At 40.9% G+C, this 25609-nt stretch overlaps 2 protein-coding genes across 2 annotated transcripts; one reads left to right on the plus strand and one right to left on the minus strand.

Annotated features, from left to right (window-relative positions):
• Positions 1-17500: 17500 nt before the first annotated feature.
• On the minus strand, positions 17501-22963 carry LOC126191403 (ferritin heavy chain). Its single transcript, XM_049932272.1, has 6 exons — positions 22819-22963; positions 22638-22732; positions 22196-22305; positions 21954-22112; positions 18464-18622; positions 17501-17800 (listed from the first exon to the last, which is right to left on the minus strand). The coding sequence occupies exons 2-6, from the start codon at positions 22723-22725 to the stop codon at positions 17636-17638; spliced, it is 681 nt and encodes a 226-aa protein (XP_049788229.1). The 5' UTR covers positions 22726-22732; positions 22819-22963; the 3' UTR covers positions 17501-17635.
• A 139-nt stretch (positions 22964-23102) lies between these two features.
• LOC126191395 (ferritin subunit) lies at positions 23103-25053 on the plus strand. Its single transcript, XM_049932260.1, has 5 exons — positions 23103-23331; positions 23580-23698; positions 23859-24017; positions 24120-24308; positions 24731-25053. Exons 1-5 carry the CDS (start codon positions 23247-23249, stop codon positions 24896-24898), a joined length of 720 nt encoding a protein of 239 aa, XP_049788217.1. The 5' UTR covers positions 23103-23246; the 3' UTR covers positions 24899-25053.
• Positions 25054-25609: the final 556 nt, after the last annotated feature.

The raw sequence follows: 25609 nt of genomic DNA on the forward strand, positions 1-25609 counted from the left end.
CTTGCTGTATTTAGTCTCACCTTGTCCACACGATCCACATGGGAGCAATACGCTGGGGGTTTTAGCATATTCCTCGGGTCATCATTTAAAGCCGCTTCTCTTCTTGAAAGTTTGTGAGTAGGCTTTACGTGTATCTTCAAATATCTGCCAGTTCAGTTCTTTCGACATCTCGGTGACACTCTTCCGCAGGTCAAACAAACCTGTGACTATTCGTGCTGCCTTCTCTATAGAAGTTCAATATCCCCTGTTAGTCCTGTTTCGTATGGGTCCCACACACTCGAGCAATATTCTAGGATGGGTCAGATGAGTGATTTGTAAGCAACCGCCATTTTCCCAGTATTTTACCAATAAACCCAAGTCTGATACCTGCCCTGCCCTGCCCTACCCATGACTGGGCCTATGTGGTCGTTCCATTTAATATCCGTACAAAGTATTACAACCAGGCACTTGCACGACTTGGCTGATTTCAACTGTGTCTTGTTGATATTGCAGACATCGGATACTTCCTTTTTTCGTTTCATTAAGAGTACTATTTTATATTTCCTAACATTTAGAGCAAGTTACAAATGTGTACACCACATTGAAATTATAGCAATACCTCAATGAAATTTACGCAGCTTCTTTGAGACAGTACTTCACAACAGGTAATTACTGTTCTGCTTTGCTCTCTTGTAATGTTTTGTGGTTCTTGGTTGGGTGAAGAGAGGATGGCATGATAGATGGGTGGCCAATTTTCTCTCACTACGACACAAAATGCACACGTGGTTAAAATACACTTTATTACAGGAACCAATTGAATATTTAACTTCAATTATGTCCAGTCTGAAGTTCTGTGGTTGACAGCAATCAAATAACATGTACAACTTCTTGAATCTTGCCCATGTCCATATCACAGATAGCTAAGGTGTGAGGCGACAACTATCACTGCGGTGGAAGACTAGAGCACAGTGCCACGTATTGACGTGCAATGAGAACTGAGTCCCGATGCGACGTACTGAGGTGATCAGATTGGCAGAATGAGATAGCTCGGTCGGCGGCAGCGGCCTATATGCACGCTGGTCAGGGGGCATTTTCGGCGCGTAGCCTGGGCTGTGTTTTCAACGTGTGGTCCGCGGACCCCGTAGGGGTCCGCCGGCTATTTCTAGGAGGTCCGCGGCCACCTTCCACCAAATCGTGTAAAATAATGAGTAAAATTATTGAATAAAAATGTGAAAATCAAATTCATCACTATTTTTTTTTTCATATGAAAAACGTGTACTTTTACATCAGGTCGTATCCCAATCAGCCTTTGCGGTTACTAAGTGAGAACGCATACACAGTTTAGTGCCGGAGAACGCGGCTTCTCTCATCGACTGTTTCGCAACAATACGGGGGTCGTTTGTGCGCCGGTTCACGCCGCTAGATGCGCTGAAACCTTTTACGCATGCGCGGAGCGAGCTTTGTCGACCAGTCTCGGCACTCGCTGGCACGTATGCGGCTCCAGACATCGTTAAATGTTAAACTTGCTTTGTCAGTGCACTACCTATTTCATAAGTCGATTTTTGACCAGTTAGTTACTTCTAACATGGATCCGTGGCTGAACTCAGGATAATTGAAGAAGGGTGCAGTTTCTCCATCGCCCTCACAACAAGGGAAGTTTCCAGTTGAAATGAATGAGGAGGGAGGAGGACGACCAAAGGAAGAACAATCACAAGAAACTCCAAAGACTATTGATACTTCGGGGGGGGGGGGGGGGGTCATTGGGAACATGGCACTAGTAAGAAGCTTTCAGTTCCCATGGGTTTCGCTCTGACATTTAAAGTTACTGTGCACTTGACTGACTAGGGGTCCGCCATGGATTTTCGACTGTAGAAAGGGTCCGCCAGCTGAAAAGGTTGGGAAGCCCTGCACTATACAATGTTTACTACTGCCGACCGGTCTGCTGGCTGTACCATTGCCATGTACTGGGGCAGGGGGGGCGGGGGTGTTGGCAGGAAGCTGGACGTAGAGATGAGCTGGGAGCCGTAGCTGTGGACTGGGAGGTTGGCGTACTCGCAGCCTGACCCTGCCATCTGGCTTGCGAGAGCAGAGGAAAGTCCTCCTGGAAACACTGCCCAGGATACACGTCCAGTCCTGAGGGCGTCCCCTGGGGCGATGATGGCGACGACAACGGTAGATCCAGGTCCATCGGGTCAGAGAGCTGCGACGGCGGAGGCGAGGGCATGATGTCCATTGACTCATCCTGGGGTGGTGTGACGGCACCAGCGGGCGGCTGCAAAGGCCACGTGGGCAAATGAGGCTGTAAATCTGGGGGAAGAGAAGCAGCAGAATCACGGGGCAAGCGACAAATGCGAATTTGATTCCGGTGAAGGCACTGCAAAACAATGGGACCTTCAATTAGATATATACATGTGCCAATGCATTTTCTGGATCTCGCCTCGCTCCCAGCGCTGATGTCAGCCAAAAACCCTGTAAAGAATAAGATCACACGGTGCGGTGCCGATGCTGCGGTGGGTGGAGCAAGTGAAGCGGCAACCGATGGCGGTGGCCATGCAGAAGTTCCGCCAGTGATGGTCCGTCGCTTGGATGGGAGCGATAGGAAGTGAGAAAGACTTGCAGCGCCTGTTCCCGTGTTGTTTGAAGGAGCGAACAAAGCGTTCCCTTTCTCCACTGAACTGTAGGTGGAACGGAGCACTTGTTAGCTGACCAATGCCATTTGATCACAAAATTATTCAAAGTCGTGTGATGTGAACTGAGATCCATTATCTGTAACAATGACTTCAGGCAATCCTTCAATGCAAAAAATTGAGGACAACACTTGAATGGTGCTACGTTACATGCTAGAATTCATAGGCACTGCAAATGGAAACTTGCTAAAAGAGTCTACCACAATAGGCCGAGTGCTCCAGGATGGCCCTGCAGAGTCAATGTGTACTCGTTGACATGGCGATTGAGTCTTAGGCCTAGCTGCGAATATCTGGTGGCAGAGCTCATTGGTTGTCCACGCATGCGCGGCACTATGACGTCATCTGTTCAATGTGGGCGTCCATGTCCTGCCAAGAACACTGCCGGCGTGCTAACTGTTCAGTGCCAACGATTTCCCAAAGTCCTTGGTGAAGCAGTTGTAACACATTCTTTTGCGACACTGTGGCAATGGTTGAATTGGCTCTAAGCACTATGGGACTTAACATATGAGGTCATCAGTCCCGTAGACTTAGAATTACTTAAACCTAACTAACCTAAGGACATCACACACATCCATGCCCGAGGCAGGATTCGAACCTGCGACTGTAGCAGCAGCGCGATTCCAGACTGAAGCGCCTAGAACTGCTCGGTCACAATGGCCGGCACTGTGGGAATGAGCACACGCGATTGACCACTGTCTGACTGTACTAAGATCACACCTTGTACTGAGAGGTTATGCCAACGAGCAAAGTACCGGCGCATTACTGAGTTCTGAATACTGTTCAATGAGCGAGGCCAAGACGTGCGAATGTAATGCAACAAAATCTTCAGACCAGGGTCCGCTTCCATGGCCTGTCCAATTTTTATTTAATTCAATGGAAAAGTTTACAGCAATTCAGAGTCCTGTGTATCGATCTGGCAACAAGATGTGTCAGAGGAAGCAAAATCAGAGTCTCGGCCGATGGGAAGAAGAGAAAGGGCGTCAGCATTGCAATGCTTTGCCGTAGTCCTGTACACAATTTCGCACTGATACTGGGATAGAAGCAATGCCTAGCGTTGCAACTTTTGAACAGTACGTGTAGGAACCGGCTTTGATGGATGAAACAAGGACTGCAGAGGCTTGTGATCTGTCATTAAATAGAACTTGCGACCAAACGGACAGTGATGTAATTTTGTCGCACCATACACAACAGATATTTTTCAGTTTGTGAATAATGGCACTGAGTTTGAGTTAACAACTTCGAGGCAAAAGCAATAGATCTGTCTTGTGCACCAGTTCTGTGCGAAAACACGGCGCCGATTTCGTAAGAGGAAGCGTCTACTTGCAAAATCACTGGTTTGGCAGGACCACAATGTACTAAACATCTGTCACTGAGCAAGGCATTTTTGAGTTTCTGAAATGCGCTGTGACGCTCTTTGGTCCACACGAAAGGCACATTTTTCCGACGCAAGCGATGCAATGAGGCTGTGATCTGTGAAGCGTTCTGAATGAAACGAATGTAATATGTCAACTTGCCTAGCACTGACTACAGTTCAGGTACATTGCGAAGAACAGGCAGGTCATGGATTGCAAAGAAATGAGATTGGAGGGGGTGCACATCCTGACTGGTTACCACTGACCTAAGTACTGTAGTTCTGTCTGAAAAAGTCACACTTTTCGACACGAAAGTTGAGTCCTGCAACTGACAACACTCAAAAAGGAGTGCGCAAATTGGCAAATATGTTACTCTGTTGTACGACCTAAGACGACAATATCGTTAAGGTACTGCGAACAGAACAGCAATTGAGCAGTCAGCAATTCCAAGTAACATTGAAAAATGGCGGGTGCGGAGACACTGTCGAAGGGCAAACACAAATACTTGAACAGGCCTAACTGTGTCTTAACAACAAACACTTCCTGTGGTTCTTCATCTAGCGGTATTTGCAAATAAGCATCACACAAATCTATCTTAGAAAAGTAACGGCCTGCGCCAAGGCTGTCCGTAAGTTCCTCGGGACAAAGCAATGTCTGTGGATTGACTGTAGTTTGAGGTCAACACAAATGCAAATGCGACCGGAAGCCTTGAGCATCAAAACCAAAGGACTTGCCCACTGACTAGCTTGTATTGGAGCAATGACACCATTGTCTTGCAACTCTTTTAATTCACTGGCTACTTTGTCTCATAAAGCAATGGGAACTGGTCGAGCCTGGAAAAACTTAGGCTGTACATTGTCTTTCAGGGTAATGTGAGCTACAAAATTATTAGCTTTTCCAAGTATATCAGAAAAGAGTTCAGGAAATTCCTTAAGCAAACTAGCTACACTGTCTTTTGGATTAAAAGCAGTCACTAAAAATACATTGTCTTGGATGTTAAGGATCTACAAGTCAATCGAATCTAAGCCAAAAATATTTTCACTGTCTCTTGATTGCAACACAGTAAATTTCACTGCCCTAGTGTGAGATTTGTAAGTGGCAGGCAAACTATACTGTGCAAGTACTGGGGTTAGATTAGATTAGATTTACTTTCGTTCAAATTGATCTGTAGTGAGGAGGTCCTCCTGTATGTAGAACATGTCAGAAAAACAATAATACATAACAGATATTTAGAACTAAAATAAATAAGCTAACGTACCTTCTACAGATCCAAAGTGGAATGATCGTCACGTTTTTTTATTTATTTCTTTATTTTTTCATTGCATGCAGTGAGGTGTGTGCTAGATTTTGAGAGGCGTGGTGAGCCCAACTGTTCGCACTTGGCACGGTTCAGCAAAGTTACAGAAGCACCCGTGCTCAGTTGAAAGTCAACACGACGGTTAGCAATTTGTAGTGTTACAAATAGTTTGCTAGAATGGCGTCGCACTGCACTGGGGCGAGACTTTACTTGAATTACTCCAACCTGTAGCCGGTTTTGAAAACACTGCATTCACAGAATGTGCATGAGACCTGTTGTTGCGAGAGCGGGCAGAATTGGCGTTTTTTTTTTGTCGTTGTAAGCAAATTGCCTGGACATGGCCTTTCTTTCCACAGGGCCTGGACATGGCCTTTCTTTCCACAGGTCGCGTTGCGCGATGGACAATCTTGCCGCTTATGATGAACAAAACAGAGAGGGCAAGCCTTCACTAGATTTACAGGCCTGGTTACTTGTTTACTAGGCCGTCTGCGTGTCTTGTTGCGGCTGAGTGGACCGGTCGCGGGCAAGAGGCGACTCTATCCCACAAATTGGGACCTGATCAAATTTATTGGCGGTTACGGCACCGGAATCGAATTGTTCTAATATTTGGAACACTTGATGGAACGAAGCATCTGAGTACTTGAGAATCTGTTCTTTAATTCTGCTATCTAGGACACTGTATATGATCGCATCACTGATCATCATGTCACTATAAATGTTGCCTCAACTATACTTGAATTTACACTTACAAATGAAACCCTGTAAGTCGGTGTGCCGCTGACATTACGTCTGTTCTGACTTTTAAGGCGAAAGAACTGATATCTGGCTTCTGCAACCCGAATCTGCTTTTCGTAATACTGACTTAATGCACCTACTACTTCATCATAGGACAGTGCGTCATGAGACGATGTAGGGAAGAGTTTTTGAATTAAGCAAAGCACAAGGGTCCCCGCAACGGTCAAGACATAATGAGATTTAACAGCACCTTGAATTCGATGGACCTGGAACGGGGTGTATTCGAGCCATCCCTCTTCTTTTTAGCCGGTCGAAGTGGCCGAGCGGTTCTAGGCGCTACAGTCTGTAACCGCGCGACCGCTACGGTCGCAGGTTCGAATCCTGCCTCCGGCATGGATGTGTGTGATGTCCTTAGGTTAGTTAGGTTTAAGTAGTTCTAAGTTCTAGGGGACGGATGACTTCCCATAGTGCTCAGAGCCAACTGAACCATTTCAATCTCTTCTTTTTCATCGAAGTGCCGAAACGGTGTAATGTTGGTTGGCGGCACTTGTTGGATCGGTTGGTTGGTCGGTTGGGCAGTGGACGCAGCTTGTGCGGCAAGCCATTGCTGTACAGTAGACAGCAATGTGGCGATTTTCTGGTTCTGAAACTGAAAAATATGATTTAGTTCCAGAGCAGGAGCAGTCTACGGCTGAGGCGCAGGGGCAGGGGATAGAGAGGGCGGGGTAGAAATTCTAACGCTAACAAATTACAGCAAAATATTAAAAGACAAATAGAAAAGCCTCAAAAGGGAAATAAATAAGTTGTGCAACAACAGGAAGAAATGAGCAAATAGAATCACAGTAACGATAGCTCCCCTGCAGCAACCTAGAATATATAAAAAGCAAACAAAACTTGATCAGACTCGTCGCCACTCGTTGTGACTGTGCCATCTTGTAGTGTTTTGTGGCTCCTGGCTGGATGAGGAGAAGGTGGTATGATAGGTGGGTGGCCGGTTTCCTCTCACTACAACACAAAGTTTAAACATGTTTAAAATACACTTACTACAGGAAAAAATTGAATACTTAACTTCAGCGATGTCCAGTCTGAAGTTCTGTGGTTGACAGCAATCAAATAACATGTACTAATTCTTATATACATATGCACACTGCCCAGAGGGCGTTATCGGCGCATAGCCAGGATGCGTCCTTTGTCTTCTCTTGTCCTAGGCGCTTTTAGTTCAGCGCCTGCTATACAATGTTTGCTAGTGCCGACCGGTGTGCTGGCGAAGGCGTACGCTAGCTCAGTCCGGAACCGCGCGACTGTTTCGGTCGCAGGTTCAAATCCTGCCTCGGGCATGGATGTGTGTGATGTCCTCAGGTTCGTTAGGTTTAAGTAGTTCTAAGTTCTGGGGGACTGATGACCTCAGATGTTAAGTCCCATAGTGCTCAGAGCCATTTGAGCCATTTTCGTACGCTAGCACAATTACATGACTTGCAAAAATCTGAGGCTGCTATTAATGTTTTCGTAAGGGCATAAATATACAACATGAATAGCAAGGGTCCCAACACACTCCCTGGAGTATGCCCAAATTAACGTCAACATCTCTTGATGACTCTTCATCCAAGATAGCTTGGCTGCATCTTCGCTAACAAATACTCTTCAATCTAGTCACAAATTTCACTGTATACCCCACAGAATCGTCCTTTTGATTATAATCATGGGTGTGGTACTGAGTTAAATGTTTTCGAAAATCGAGAAATACTACATCTGCCTTTATTTATGACTTTCAGCACGTCATGTGGGAAAAGTGGGAGTTAGGTTTCACGATCAGTGCTGGGTGCTGGTTGGCATGGAGGAGGTCGTACTTTTCAAGACACCTCATTACGTTTGAGCTCACAAGGTGCTCCAAGATACAACAAATTTACGTGAAGGATACTGGACTGTAGTTTTGTGTATCACTTCTGCTACCCTTATTGTAGATGGATGTGACCTATGCTTCTTTCCAATTACTGAACAGCGGCGATTCATTTTGGCACGGAAGCACTGAGTTCCGGGTAGGTTACATCTACATCTACATCCATACTCCGCAAGCCACCTGACGGTGTGTGGCGGAGGGTACCTTGAGTACCTCTATCGGTTCTCCCTTCTATTCCAGTCTCGTATTGTTCGTGGAAAGAAGGATTGTCGGTATGCCTCTGTGTGGGCTCTAATCTCTCTGATTTTATCCTCATGGTCTCTTCGGGAGATATACGTAGGAGGGAGCAATATACTGCTTGACTCTTTGGTGAAGGTATGTTCTCAAAACTTTAACAAAAGCCATTACTAGAGGGAGATGGCACCGCATCCGCACACACCAGTCACATAATTCCCATAAATTCTGGGTAGGGGGCAAGGAGTTCTGACGCCACATTCAATCACATCCCAGATGTTTTTGATTGAGTTCAGATCTAATGAGTGGGGGGTCCATTACATCAACTGGAACTCGCCACTGTATTCTGCGAACCACTCCATCGAACTCATAACCTTATGACATGGGGTATTATCTTGTTGAAAAAAAGCCACTGCTATCGGGAAATATGTTCATCATGGAGGGGTGTACATTGTCTGCAATCAGTGTATGATACTCATTGGGTGTCGTGGCACCTTGCATGAGCTCCATTGGACCCGTGGATGCAGCTGCTGCCAGCACTTCTCCTTCCCATAATACAGCTGTCAAAAAGCTGTTCCCCTAGAAGACAATGGATTCGCACCCTCCCATCGGTATGATGGAGAAGCTATTGGGATTCATCAGACCATGCAATGCGCTGCTACTGCACCAACATTCAGTGCCAATGGTCACATGCCTATTTCAGTCATAGTTGCCAATGCAGTTTTAATATCGGCACACACATGGGTCATTGGCTGCTGAGATCCATTGATAGGAGTGTTCGTTGCTCTGTGTGTTCAGACATAGTTGTCCCTTGCCCAGCATTAAGGTCTGATGTTTGTTCCACCACAGTTCACTGCCTGTCTTGTTTCACCAGTCTGCTAAGCCTATGATGTCCAACATGTTGAAGATACTCACCACATCTCTCCTTGTGCCAAGCCTACAGGGCATTACAATCTGCCCTCAGTCATACTTAGGTAGATCGTGCGCCTTCCTCATCCTACACACAGACAGCACACACATTGATACTACAGGTACCATGCATGTGTCTGACTAGCAGTCACTGCTCGCCAGGTAACACTGCTATTGCTTGGACGGGTCATAATGTTCTGGCTGATCAGTGTAAGTGATTGGAATCATCCATAGAAAATCATCCTAAGGTAATCCAAGCTCACTAAATCCCTAAGTTTCAAAATGAGGTATGACATCACAGATATTTCTTCACATACATAATTGATATGTTCCTGTAGTGGAGTGTGGAGTTACTCTAATACCTAAATTTTTACTGACTTCTACTTCATTTGACATTCCCATTAGCAGTGGTTGAGTTTTATCAGGATTACACACGAATATATTAGCTGCAAACCAGCCCAAGGCTGTATCATGAGTTTCTTTTGTTATCCTATTCACGTCTGAAATTCTCTGATGTGTGGAAAGTAGTGTTGTTTCGTCAGAATACCATAAGAGAGAGTGAGCTATGTTATTAATTAAATCATAGCTTGGGGTAATGTAGAATAAGGGTCCAAGAATAGTTCTTTGTGGAACACCTGTGCTGATTCACATTAAGGAAGAATTTACATTTCTGACTGAGTCGGATTATTTCCTGTTGCTTAAATAAGAGTGCATCACAGTTAAGCATCAAACGAAAAACCTACAAAGAACGAAACTTGTCTAGCTTGAAGGGGGAAACCAGATGGTGCTATGGTTGGCCCGCTAGATGGTGCTGCCATAGGTCAAACAGATATCAACTGTACTTATTAAATAGAAACCCCCATTTTTTATTACATATTTGTGTAGTACATAAAGAAATATGAATGTTTTAGTTGGACCACTTTTTTCACTTCATTCCTCTCAACAGCGAGTAGTTCGTCTTCCACGTCTTGTCAGGCGTTGTGGGTGGATCACAATAGCAAATATCCTTCAACCTTCCCCACAGAAAGAAATCCGGGGACGTCAGATCTGGTGAAAGTGCGGCCAGTGCTTCGACGACCAATCCACCTGTCATGAAACATGCTATTCAATACCGCTTCAACAGCACGCGAGCTATGTGCCGGACATCCATCGTGTTGAAAGTACATCGCCATTCTGTCATGCAGTGAAACATCTTGTAGTAACTTCGGTAGAACATTATGCAGGAAATCAGCATACATTGAACCATTCAGATTGTCATCGATAAAATGGGGGCCAATTATCCTTCCTCCCATAATGCCGCACCATACATTAACCCACCAAGGTCGCTGATGTTCCACTTGTCGCAGCCATTGTGGATTTTCCATTACCCAATAGTGCATATTATGCCGGTTTACGTTACCGCTGCTGGTGAATGATGCTTCGTCGCTAAATAGATCGCCTGCAAAAAATCTGTCATTGTCCCATAATTTCTCTTGTGCCCAGTGGCAGAACTGTACACAACGTTCAAAGTCATCACCATGCAATTCCTGGTGCGTAAGAATATGGTACGGGTGCAATCAATGTTGATGTAGCATTTTCAACGACGATGTTTTTGAGATTCCCGATTCTCGCGCAATTTGTCTGCTACTGATGTGCGGATTAGCTGCGACAGCAGCTAAAACACCTACCTGGGCATTGTCATTTGTTGTAGGTCATGGTTGACGTTTCACATGTGGCTGAACATTTCCTGTTTCCTTAAATAACGTAACTATCCAGCGAACGGTCTGGACACTTGGATGATGTCAACCAGGATACTGAGCAGTATACATAGCACACGCCCGTTGGGCATTTTGATCACAATAGCCTTACATCAAAACAAAATTGACCTTTTCCGTAGTTGGTAAACGGTCCATTTTAAAGCGGGTAATTTATCACGAAGCAAATACCGTTCACACTGGCGGAATGTTAAGTGATACCACGTACTTATACGTTTGCGACTATTACAGTACCATCTATCACAAAGCGAAAAAAGTGGTTCAACTAAAACATTCATATTTCTATACTTACTACACGAATATGTAATAAAAAATGGGGGTTCCTATTTAAAAAAACGCAGTTGATATCCGTTTGACCTATAGCAGCGCCACCTAGTGGACCAACCATAGTGCCATCTGGTTACCCCCTTCAAGCTAGATGAGTTTTGTTCTTTGTAATTTTTTCGTTTGATGCTTATTTTGTGAGATATTTGGCCCAGTCACTGTCAATGGACCACCCTTTTTACAAAGTCCTAGTTTGCAGTACCTAGTCTCTCAATAAACTCTCTTATGTACTCTTCCTTTTTCTCCTCTTGTCAGTACCAGTTTAGGTTCTTCAATTTTAATTGGTTGCCTCTTATAAGGGGTGAGAAGCTTGATCTGCCAGACCTTCTCCTGCACATCTGACTCTTTAAAGTCTTCCCTACAGAAATTCACTATAATAATTTCTGTACAGGCATTCTTACATGTAGCACAGTTATTAGTTCACTATAGGTCCAATTATCTTAGTAAATTCAGAAATGTCCTTGTGACTGGCCCCTCTGTGTTTGCCATTTCTATATTAAAATCGCCACAGATAGCAATTCTTGACTTATTCTTCAAGATTTTTAAAAATTATTAACTCACATTGTTCAATAAACAAATTTACCTCTCCATCTGGAGACCTATACAGACTAAAAAATGGTTCAAATGGCTCTGAGCACTATGGGACTTAACATCCATGGTCATCAGTCCCCTAGAACTTAGAACTACTTAAACCTAACTAACCTAAGGACATCACACAACACCCAGTCATCACGAGGCAGAGAAAATCCCTGACCCCGCCGGGAATCGAACCCGGGCATGGGAAGCGAGAACACTACCGCACGACCACGAGCTGCAGACCTATACAGACTAACTACAATTATGTTCTCATTCTCTAATTCTACACAACTAAAGGTCTCATCCAGTTCTGAGCGATATGTAAATAAATCAGTTTTGGAAAATTTTACTCCTTTTTTGATGAAAATTCCAGCCCTTCATTCTTTCTCTGTTTTCTACACATCATGTCTGCAACAGCATACCCTTGAGAAACAAATACATTTAGTTGATCTTGGATTAACCAGTGCTCAGATACACACATAATATAGACATGCTGGATGTTGCACAAATGTTCTAATTCTAAACGCTTATTTCTAATGCTACATATGTTAATTTGTAGAGAAGTAAGTAATTTGCATCTATCTGTATTCCTCCGTGACTTATTTGTCTCTGTACTTGAATTCATAGGCACAGTTAATGTGTTTAATTCTAGAGCACCATGACAGTATGTGTTATGGTAGTCTCCTGTTGGTATTATCACTGCCTGAGCTTGAGTTCTTCATATTCTGCTTTCTGCAACTTGGCCATGTCTGCTTACAAGATTCCTTCTTTCCAGCCACACTTGCTGCTGGATTAGTTAGTTCTTGGCCCATAGTATGTGCCTCAGCATCCCTTCCACAGATTGTGCCTCATACAAATACACGAACATGTCAGGGAGTTCAAACAGTTCATAGTACTGGAAGACTTAGAAGCAGAACAGCTTTGAGTTGGTTATGGTGCTCTGTATACTATGAGCACTATGCCTCCTCCATATGCACAGCACATAAACAACACGTCAATGACAAAATGTTCCCTCGGGAAACAATGATTCTCTGTGCATGATCTATTGTTCTTCATAGTTCGGGGAAACAATTATTCTCTGTGCATGATCTATTGTCCAACATAGTTCATCACCGAGTTCCTGAAACACGGAGTATAATGCCTTTAAAACAATGTGTCAATTATATGTGTAAGACAAATAGTGCTCTCAAAGGTAAACCTCTATTCCAATACCTACGGAATCAGAACAAAGAACTTACTTTACTTTTTCATGTTTGGAAACCAATCACAGTCTTTCACTCTAGTATTGGGCCACATACAGGACTTCTTTCTTGTCCCGCACAAACGATTGAGGTTGCATCCATGCGGACAATTTGGACAGGCCAGGTGGTGTTCCACATTTCGCACAACACCACAATCACACTTCTCGTTATCCACATTATAATGTACCACCTGATCATGTCTGTTTTCACTGGGACCATCACTGTTCTTAAAAAGCTTTACTATTCCTATTATGTTTATAGTATAGAAATCTTTTTGTTCTGTATTCGGCTATTTATAAAATCCATCTGTGTCTTCAGCAACAGATATAATAGACGATTCCCATTCAACACGAGAACAAACATCTAGTCAACACTAAGAGACATTCAGCATTCCTCCACATAGAACAAAACTGACTGTCAAATGTTGCTTTAGGCAAATACCTTTGTTTATTGATCACATGAGTACCTGCACACCTGACACACCAAAAGCAGTTGTTGATTTATGGATTATAATGGAGGCTGCAGAAATTAGCAGAATTATTTGGAAAGATAATTATTTTGTCATGTTTAAATAGAGCAATTTATACCTAAGGGCTGACCGACTCAGGCAACAATGTATGCAGTCCCACACAAAATTCTACCAACAGCTCAAAAATCACAGCTGAATGTGGCAGGCCAACACTGGAGCTCTAACAGGTCTGTGCAACCTTAATGTGGTGGTGGTGGTGATAGACTCCTTGTCCAACAACTTTTGTTCAGTGCCAGGTCTCTGTAGACATTCTGCAAGTGCATATGAATAACTGCAGTTCTCTGGTTTTCCGTCAGCGACAGCTCTCAGTTTGGAACGCACCTCCGTTACAGACCCCATTTTGAAGGCTACGAATAGAACCACTATTCAATGGAATATGAAACTATTGAGGATTATTGAACATCCCTCATATATTATTTACAAAACTCATTGTTTTTTGTCTGCTTGTAAACTCTAGTACAATCTGCAAGGCTCCATTTTGACTGTGTATGCACTTCAAACATAATTCTGTTCCCTCTGATCAGCCAAATAAATTGCAGCAGTAAAAATAAACTGAATCATCATCAGAAAAAATACTTATAGCTGCTATTTCTTCTTAACCCTTTAATGAAACATGACCAAACATCACTTCTCAAGTCATCTTTTTATCTGAAGCTCTTTCTTGTTCACAGCTTGCAGATTTGTAGTGTTGAAATAAGCTCCTTACTGTCTCGGCGGGTCTATATCTCTTTGTTATCTTTGCACACGATGGATTTGCAGACGTTCTTGAAAGACTGTCACTGCTCCTTCTATGGATGAACTGTTGTCACAAGTTCCACACTCATGTTCATGAGGTAGAAGTGGCTGATCTGTCGCTCTGCATGGCGCATATCAATGCTCTTAGTACCACCTAAAGCACTTTATATGTGAAAAGGCTGTAAGCCACCCGAGGTAGTCACAGCAGATTTCACGTTATGTGCATTCCGGAATAATAAATTTGATAATGGTATTTATTCGCCACTGGCTCAAAATTATACTTCAGGAAGAAAAAAAAAATTGTGGTGCAGTTGCTAATTACAGGTTTTAATTAGAAAATGTGTAAGCACAAATACTACATTTAACAGTCATGCAGCATGTAACTGAGCAGAGTAAAAACACAGTTTATGTCATTCTACCTTTTGTAACGCAAATGTAATATTCGGTAATAACCCCACCAACACAAAAAAAAAAATGCTAGAGAAAGAAATCTACATTTATAAGAATTTCAACTAACATGAAATCATGCAGGGAAATAATTAACACTACACAGTTTCAAATGTTTCTGAGCAGGAATATTCACTTCATTGTATTCACAGTTCTCACTCCGCCAAAAGCATGCAGACAAAATTAAGTGATTGGTAGGTGAAGTGTAGCTCTCACAAAGCGTTCAAATAAACTATAACTCACCACTCAATCAATCCACACATTTCAAAAATGTATCATTAAGTTGTTTTGGAATTTTGGGCCACTTTTCCTTGTATTACATTGGTGCCAGCTACATGTCTATAGAAACATCTCCAGGTGCCTTCCCTTTTTTCGACCTGAAATGCCTTTACACGGTTTTTCGGCATTTCTCCAACAAATTTGTTTATCATCTTATTACTCCTATTTTCAGTTTTTCCTCTTATCACATTCTACATTACTATAGATGTTTATGGACAGTTTTGTTTAGTTCAGCATATTGTACAATATTCTGCTCCAGCTCTGCTTCATGACAAACATGCAGTTAGTTTACCCAGCTGGGATAAGCTGCCTGCCAGGTGGCACTATTTCACAGTGCTCGAACTTCGTTCTGTCACATGCACAGAGTCATTTGCATTGATGAAATCATACTTAAATTGCAACTTACCGTAAAGAAGATGCCTTAATTTTCAAACAGGAACAAATAAAAGACATATACCCACAGCTTTCGGCCACAGCCTTCAACAGCAAAAGGGAAACAGAGAAACATACATGCGGTTCGAACACACAAACAAGCACACCTCACACACACGACCGCAAACTCCAGCAGCACACCAACTCCAACAGCACAGGCTGCTATATTGATATACAAAACTGCACTCTGCTTGAGAACAACAGCACAAACTGCTAAAGTGGCCATGATATGTAGAAGTGATTTCTCAACTACACAGAAATGTGGCTGAAATTTTGTTGTGAATGAATTACCATGAAAACCAAAACTGCATACCATGCCAAACTTCAAGATCCAACACTGAAGAGCATTTTTCAGCAGCTCCAGGTCTGACATTTCATCACTTGCAATTCATAAGAATAAAATTTTGGTGTTTTTTGCTTAGGACAAATTTCTCCATAACATCCTGTTAATACAGTCTCCTCATTAGCTGGTATTGTGTGCACTAAGTGTTGAGTGCCTACCTTTACTCCCAGACACTTAATTAACTGCAAGTTAGCTTTCTGCCCCAACAGCAGTAAATGTTGAACAGTTTGTTCTACACTGTTTCTATAATTTGAAACTCCTCTAATAGTCATCCTGTTCCATTTGATATATCAATGATACAAATATTTTGACTCGTGTCACTGTACCCACGCATTTGGCAGCACAGGAATCTACACTCTACATCTGCTGTCCAAAACAGCACATAGGATCAAATCAATGTCTAATCCAGATCATTTCTGTTTTAACTGCAATGTGAGAATGCACTTAGAGGAATCATTTAATAACAATCTGACAACTGACATTTATACAATTGTTTCAGCCACACAGCTGAAGTAAGTCAAGGTAAATTACCCTCAGCAGTTATTGCAACACACTTGCTGGGAACCTGCAGCATGGTTTGTAAACTAGTTGCCTCACTTTTGTCCACCATTTAAAATAATTTATATTTCCTGCTTAATTTTATCTTGTATACTATCCTATACTTAAATACTCCATGTCTCAAAACCTGTGTTTTTTAAGCTTTGTATCTCGTACTCTGCACCTTCAGAGTATTCAGGGTTGCAACAAGTTTCCCACGTGATTCCCTGTTATTTCCCCAATTTCCAGGCAAGTTTTAGCATTTTTCCCTGACAAATTTTGTGATCTCAAGGGTAAGTTAAGACATAAGTAAAAAAAGTAGGGACTTTCTTATTTCTCCCCCGTATGAGTGAAAAGCTTAGTATTATCAACATGTTTTGTAATACCAGTTTCGAGATGGAGGAAAGAAGCCAAACGGTGTGTTTCATTAAGTCCATTAAGTCATTAAGTCCACTAAAGCAAAACACATTTGGTGACAAAAATCCATGTTTCCTTGGAATCACAAGACATTTAAGGAACCTTCACTGATTTCAAAAATAACCTCAGAAAAAAGTAGGCCTGAAGCGTATGAGGCAGGGAAGAGTTGTGTAAACCAGCACTATAAGTGACCACCAGTAAAATGTTGGTTCTACTTTGTTATTACCCACTGTGTTAGGTCTATTATTTTACAGATATTGTGCAATTTTCTTTTCAAGAAGTGTGAGTACATAGCATACAAACCACCAGTGACTGCCACAGTTTTTTTATCATCCATACCACCTAACAAATTACTTTCAAAGTGCCAAAATGTACTAAAGTAAATAGAATGTCTTTAAAACGCCACACTGTATGGTCTACTTCTGGTGAGACAGTCGCAATTCCTGAACACACACACACACACACACACACACACACACACACACACACACACACACACACACACACACACACACACAGAGAGAGAGAGAGAGAGAGAGAGAGAGAGAGAGAGAGAGAGAGAGAGAAATTCCCCAAATTTGTGGCAACCCTGGCATTATTACTTACACTTTAAATTGTTTAGGAGTGACCATTATCATTTGAGTAGAGTTTAACACTTTCATTCACTGCCTGCAAGAATGCAACTGACAAATGTTTTACTCTTCTCAGCAAATCTTAATTTAACCAGCTAATAACTAGTGTTGGAACATATGAACACTATTTACATTCACCAGTTTGTATAACAATTCAGAACACCTATGGTTCAATTAAAATTTATTATGTCCATAACTCACTTTACACTTACAATTTGACCAAATGCTAACTATGCTATACAGTACAATAGGAATATACAATTTTATGATAAACAAGTCCTGCAGATACTTCAAACCATTCACAGAGCTTTCTGCAAATATTCATCAAAGAGATAAAGGGACAGACTGCGCTCTGGCTGTTTGTCCTCTGCAAGCAATTTTATCAGATCGTTAGCATAGCCTGATAGATCCCTAATGCGCTCTGCAAGTTTATGGACAAATTCATTCTCCAGGTAGGAGCCAACCTGTAACAGGAAGAACATTCTATAAATATTAAGCATGACAATATTCTTGTAGAATGTTTTCTGCATTGGAGACCTGTTAAGTCTTGTCATCTTTTTCTGAGAAAAGAATTGATGAAAATGATAAAGTAACATTAATAAAGCTGCCAAATGATACTTAGTACCAGCAACTGTATTTGTCACTGAATCACTAAGAAATGAGTAAAGAAAAGGGAGCCATTGCTACCCGTTTCCAACTTTGGAAGCATGAAGCACAAGATTTTATGCCATATAAAAATTCACACTCGTCAATGTTGCTTTATCAACTGTCTACAGCAAATTCACTGCCACATACAAGTATGGTTTGCAGAGTAAGGATATAGTCAACTACAAGAACCCACCATGAAAACTATTCTTAATTTCCAATTTGCCTACGTAAAGAAATAGGCACAGTATGACATTTCAATATAACCATATTGAATTATTAAGAATACTTTGTATACAGATTAGGCAATGCCCTTACAATATTTTTGGCAACAATTTAGCACAACATTTTAGAAGTAAAGTAATGCAAGGGAGCTGTACAGGTCAACCAGACATAGATCCTGTAAGTATTGAGCCCTATTTAATTATTAATTTTATTCTGAATTAAAAATGCTGTCAACAGATTTTAACCAAACGACTTACCTCAGCATCATGAGCAGCAAGACTAGGTTCACTGTGGTGTACAACATTCTTTGTGACTCTTCGGTGTATTTCATTTGCTTCATTTGCGAGTAGTTTCTGGCCATCCAGGGCAACTGCAAGGCTCTCCATTTCATTCAGATTCAGGTTGTCACTTGGGAACTAGAAATAATTTCAATTAATAGAAAACTGTGAGATTACGAGGGTGAGCCAAATGAAAACCTTAAATATTTTTTAAATATTTATTGTGCAGAAATGGTAAAAAGCTGTATCACTTTTCAACATAATCTCCCCCACGCTCAATGCAAGTCCTCCCGTGCTTACGAAGTTCATAAATTCCTCTAGAAAAAAAAAAAATTTTCCTTTTGGTAGTCTGCACAACCACTCATGCACCGCGTGGCATACCTCTTTATCAGAACGGAACTTCTTTCCTCCCATTGTGTCTTTGCATGGTCCAGACATACGGAAATCACTTGGGGCAAGGTCTGGTGAGTATGGTGGATGAGGAAAACACTCAAAATGCAGGTATGTGATTGGTGCAACTGTTCTACGGGCAGTGTGGGGCCTTGCATTGTCATGTTGCATAAGGACACCTGCTGACAGCAATTTACGTCGCTTTGATTTTATTGCAGGCCACAGATTTTTTAGGAGATTGTGTATGATGCACTGCCGACAGTGGTCCCTCTAGGCATGTAATGCTCCAAAATGACACCTTTTTTGTCCCAAAAGAGAGTCAGCATAACTTTCCCCACTGGTGGTTCTGTTTGAAACTTCTTTGGTTTGGTGATGAGGAATGGCACCATTCCTTGCTCGTTATCTTCATTTCCTGTTGGTGGAAATGAAGCCAGGTTTTGTCCCCAGTAACGATTCTTGCAAGGAAGCCATCACCTTTTCATTCAAAGTGCCAAAGAAGTTCTTCACAAGCATCAACACGTCTTTCTCATTTCAGAGTGTCGGCTGCCGTGGCACCCATCTTGTAGACACTTTCTGAAACTGGAGCACATCATGCACAATGTGCTGTGCTGACCCATGACTAATCTGTAAACATGCATCACTAATGAACCTTCATTTGTCGACGAGTTTCAATAGGTTTGACACTACGCAAAAACCGAATAACAGAATGTTGTTCTTCCCTGGTGCAAGTTTAAAGTGGGATGGCCATCTTTATACTGATACTGCAACAGTATGTGTGTGCGCATCTGCACTATGCTGCTACCTACAGGCCATTCTGCACAATTTGTAGCACACTTAACTTACAGGATAACAGTGTGAAATTTTGATTTATCACAAATTTAAGGTTTTCATGTGACTCACCTTTGTGCTAAGTGGCAAATAAATTAAGAAAAATTTGTGTGTTTTAACCATGCAACAAGTTTCGAAACTAATACCCACTAGGGGACTGGTCATCTAGTTTCTTGAGTGGGTATGGAGGTAATGGCAAGTTGCAAGCACTATTAAGAACTTCTGAATAACAAATGACTGCTACTGTCAAGTGCAGAAACTTTTTACATTAAGTTTCTTGCAGTTTTTATCACCGTTTATGATTAGAATCTACTACCAATTATGTGTCTGTATCATCGGACTGAGTCCTTTCAATTCGAGTTTCTTAATGAACTGAAGCACCCTTCTACAATTTATCCTTATTTTTATGACAGTTAGCATTTAGGGAGTTTTAGGAATGTTTTTAAATTTTCCACAAATCCTGGAACATGTACCTACACAAGATCAATTTCTATATGGATAGAAACATTTACTTAAATTTGTGTAAGTGAAAAATATTTGCTAAATACCTTTGTAAAGAGTTTATACAAACAGGCAGTAAAATTTTACTTTTTATCAGTGGTAGTGTAGTGCACTGATGTTGCCAACAACCAGCCATGAAGTAAATAATTAGTACTGTTCCTACTCTAGGATTGACAGGTTCTTGTATATACTTTTGTTCACTCAGTACATTTAATTATCCTTGTAAAATTGAGTTAATAAGAACATTGCAAATGCCAGCATCAATGGTTGTTGCCACCATCAGCACACTATGCCCCTACTGCAAAATTTAACCGAACATGTAGCAGTAAAGCCAGCTTTTGTAATGTCAGTCAAGAATTAGAGCTGACATCACATGCACTGTAGGGGCCAGTCAGTAACTAAATTCATAACCACCAGAGCAATTTGTTTTCCATGGTATCCCGGACATTAATTCAGTAGGAAGTATGAGCCTTTAATATCTGACTTACAATAAATGTCACCAACATTACACATTTAACAGGCCCATGGGCACATTTGTGTGACTTAACTACCAGCTATTTTCTTTCATTTTGTTATTGGCATGTCCATGTTAAGTGATGTCTTGATTGTGCAGTCAATGTTAATTTGTGAGGGTTCATTTGCTTATCCAAGTATTTTCCTTTACTCATTTCACATGATAGCCTTTGCTAAGTGGAAAATGGTAAGCTGAACACATCTAGCATTTAGGCATTATTTGAAATGCTAAGTTAATGTATTTAAATTGAAGCTTAAGTATATGGATATTTTTTGAAGTAGTTTGAAAACAGAATGGATTGTCAAATTCCATCATTTAGAAACATTAAAGCTATCTGAAACTGCTGTTGCTATAACTGAGTGAAGCAAGTCAATTATGTAGACAATTTGTCGTCTACTAATGGCTAGTAGACTGTCCTTGCTGATTCTGCTCTACGTTAGCTAGCTAATAGTTTTAAACTCTTAATCCTCAAGATACTCTTGGATATGCCAGTTATGGTAACTCAAGGTAATGCTTCTACTCGTGCAGATATGCCCAGTGGTTTTTCATGTAAACCTTTGTGGCCCGAGATTCTTGTAAAAATGTCTTAAGTTCCTTAAGTTTTGTGAGAATTTCAATGAAGTTCCAAGTGGTTGGAGATATGACTTTGTATTATAGTATTTAATGTTTACATGGCTATAACTACACACCTATCTCGCAAAGAAATGTGACAGCCCTGCTGCATCCTCAGCCTTCGCCTTTGTACACTGAAGAGAAGATACATTGTTTAGTTCCCATATTTGATTTTAGTCCCCTTCACCGGAGTAGTGCCCAACTGAAAGATTTACACCAGGCCCCTAAATGACATGTAGCAAAATTTATTCCTAGAGAGAGGAAAAAAAATTGTTTCCACTTTTAAGGATCCTAGGAAACTTGTGTATCCAAAATATTCCCTCACTATGGAGCAGTAAGCACCATGTTAACATGTAGCCAATACAACCATGTACACAGTATTTTCAACTTTCACTGTGTTACAAATTCGTATTCATAAAACTACAGTAAGGCGCAGTATGTTATGTATAGTTATTGAACATTTTGTAACGCTTGTGTTACAGTCGAGATTAAAGGAAACTGACCAGTTTCATAAATCTTACATAACAGGCATATGAGTCAGATTATGACTGGTGGCGAAGAAGGATCACCATTTAAATAAAGATTCCCCCCTATGTAAACAAAGAGATCTTACATGTAACTTACATCAAGTTTCCGTGGTATCGGGTCGAATTTCACTGCGCCACCTCTCTTGGTAATATATTTTATCAAATCAATAGATTGTTCCCACATTTCATCAGACAACTTGCGGTACAAGTTTTCAAAACCATGTCTGTTTTTCTCGAAATTCTTGAAGTACGAAGACTGCAAAAAAGAGTTTGTTAGACGAAGAATTTGTTAGAGCATTGCTTTAATTTTAAAGACAAATTACACACAATAACACTCACCAGCAAAAGATATTGGTAACTGTGATTGAAATGTATGTTCATGTAGCGTGAAAGTTCTGACTCAATTGCAGGAAACTCTCCATATTTTGCTGTGCAGGTGGTGAAGTCATCTTGGAAATGAAAGAAACAGTGTTAAATTACGAATAAGTAATGTAGACGTATAAAAATGGAAACTACCATCTGTAATTGAAGTTTATAATTCATAGTACACTATCACAGCACAAAATATTAACAATTCAATGTTTACCGTGGCGAGTCACCACTATAAACACCCAAAAAATCCGTTAAAATTCTCTTACTCATTTTATAGCAGCAAAATTGTAACAAGGTATAAATTTTCTAAACCACAAATGATTCACTGAATAAAGTGCATACCAATGCGTTTGGTAAGAACGATACAAAAGTGCAGAGTGAGAATTATATGTAATAAATATCCTCTTACCTCTTCCGCTACAGATCTTACTATCATAACAGAACTGCGAAGCGAATGCAGCTGAAAGAAGGCAGATGAACACGCCAAATACCTTCATGATGAACCTAAAATATGAATATTACCAAGATCACAGACAACGTGTTGGCTTTAAATAATACTGCAAGTATCATATAACTGAACAACACTTTACCAACAATAAGTAGGCCTTCAACCTGATTTATTGTCCCGTTCACCACGAAATTACACTTTACTTGGTTACAACTTGCGTTCTTTCCACTAACTACAGATCTCCCAACTCGCTCGTCTTCATTTAACCAATGCTGGCGTAGCAACACTTGATTTTCAACCAATGCGCAGTAGACACTCTGCGCATTGCGCAGTACAGCAGATAACGACTGCCCTCTGTTTTCCCCCACCACAGTTGTTATCGTGCAATGGAGCTTGTGCGCTGTGGTCGAATGTGACTATAACTAAAGAACATTTTAGGTAGTGTGCGTAGTCGCCTTCTATGCCAGTGTGTGTAAAGGTAGACTAGCGAGCTCAACGAAAAACCCAGCGTGTGAATTAGCTTGGAGTTCATTTCGTCTTTGAATTGTGAAACTATCAAATATTTTGGCAATGGCGAGTGGTATGAAAGTGGTCAGTGTTGGTGTGGCACTGCTCTGTTTTTTCGGTTTCGCCACTTCGCAATCTCCGTTGTCATGTGAGTATAACATAAAAGAACGTGACTCGAAGTGCTCTTTAACAAGTGTATTTCGTGTTTTGCGACTGTGGCTTTTTTGTTGAACTTATATAGTTACACAATATTAATCATTACTGAGAAATTTTGTCAGTGTTGTCGAATGTAAACCCCGTGAAATATTGTTGTACTTACTGTGTTGGTCCATAATTTTCTTGTAGGCCTAGTTAATGCTGTTAGGTAAGGGTTTACGAAAAACGTTCGGTTTCCAGGCTCTGCTGTATTCAGTGATGGGTCAACGCAGTGGGTTGACATGGTTGAACCCTGTGTATACATGGTGAAAGAACAAATACAAAGGGAAGTCAATGCGTCCATGGCGTACGTAGCAATGGTGAGTTAAATCATTATGAATGGAAATATAAAACATTATGGGATACACTGCTCGTATCGGACTGTTGTTTCATATTCACCAGCCATGTAATAAATGTTCATGTTTATAAGATATCGCATCTGTAACCGAAAAGAGTAATGGTTTTTCATTTTATTTTCAGGGTGCATATTTTTCAAGAGATACCGTCAACAGGCCAGGATTTGCCAAGATCTTTTTCGATAGCGCAAAAGAGGAACGTGATCATGCTATCAAGCTGATAGATTATTTGCTAATGCGTGGTGAAACGCTGGAGGACATAAAGAGTCTTATAGTAGTGTCTGTAAGTACATAAACTATTTTGTGTTATAATATCTCAAGTTTCTGAGAGATTTTGTACGGAATTTTTTTTTTGTAAGTTTACTATACAAGAAAAAATTTACAGCCACCAAAAAAGCTGGAGTGGAGGGATGGTGTCAAAGCCTTGAAGGATGCACTTGAACTCGAGGGAAATGTAACAGTTGCCATAACATCAGTGATTAAGGAATGCGAGTCCCCCAAGACAAAGGGTCAGAAACCTGGTATTGGCAATAAGCCAGGTCGAAAAGCAAAAGAGTCATTCAACGATTATCATGTATGTATTGTTTGCTTAAACTACCTACTTCATGAACAGAAATTATGGGTTAAAAGCTATTGTAGAATTAAGCAAATAATTAACAAGTGTGCATAGTACATTTATTTTCAAATTCATGAACGTTTGGAATTGCCAGTCTTCACTTTGTTCTTTTGGAAATATTAAGCAGTTTACATGAAATATTTCTTTAATTTATGTGGAAGATAAAAACCATTATGTTCTCCATGTATTCTGAACATAGCTCCAGCATTTTTAAGTTGATTTATGCATTTAACAATTTATTCTGATTCTTAGAGCTGTAAATGTATATATTTACAATGTTTCCTACCATGTGATTGTTCATTCCTGAGTTACACACAAATCGTAAGACATTGCGATTGTAGTAATTGCATATTATAGCATACTCTTTGGTTCTTTTCCAGCTGGTGGATTACCTTACTGGGGTTTATCTTGAAGAGCAGTATCACAGTCAACGTGACCTTGCTGGAAAATTGTACACGCTTGGAAAAATGATAGAAAATCATGGCCCTCTTGGAGAATTCTTGTTTGATAAGAAATTATTGAGTGGTGAGGTGCCTGCTTTTGGTTAAGTTGCTGCAATTAAGGACAAATTTTTATACATGCAGATGTGAACAGTTTTGTTGTCACCTTATTGTAAAGTTATTGATAAAGTTTTAGCCACATCTGAGAGTCCTAGTAGTAATGTAAATAACATTAAATACAATAAAGTTTTCTTAAAATTGCACTGTGTGTGTATATATATATTTAATGACACCTATAATGCAGATCTGTTTTCAAAACTGTATTGTTTGTCTTTACATTTTGCCCCCCCCCCCCCCCCCCCCATGAATTTTTAGTATGATGCAGGTGTGAAATAGCGAAGTGCCATTACTTGTTACTCAGTAGTTGAGGTAATTTCATTGTTTTATGTGTAACACAAAAAAATGCAACTCGATGACCTGTTGTAGTGGTATTAGAACTGAAATTAATCGGTGCCAACACCATTGTGCAAAATAAGTACAAGAACTCTAATATGTTAATTTTCAACAATCCAAAAAATGCGTGAAATACAATGAATCCACTCCAGCGCAAAAACTATAAAATTGACAACAGCCAATCACGAAGTTGAATTCTTAATGTTTGTGTCTAGACCCTATCACATGATTGTACTAACAAAGGAACTGCACCCACTTGTCATAAGTTTCATCATAATTTTTGGTATACATAGGGTTTGGTCAGAAATGAAACTGAAAGCAGATGCTCAGGTGTCCAGGCATTTAGGAACAGCAATTTTTACACAG

Source organism: Schistocerca cancellata, chromosome 1 (genome assembly GCF_023864275.1).
Source record: "Schistocerca cancellata isolate TAMUIC-IGC-003103 chromosome 1, iqSchCanc2.1, whole genome shotgun sequence".
In the NCBI taxonomy this organism is placed as follows: domain Eukaryota; kingdom Metazoa; phylum Arthropoda; class Insecta; order Orthoptera; family Acrididae; genus Schistocerca; species Schistocerca cancellata.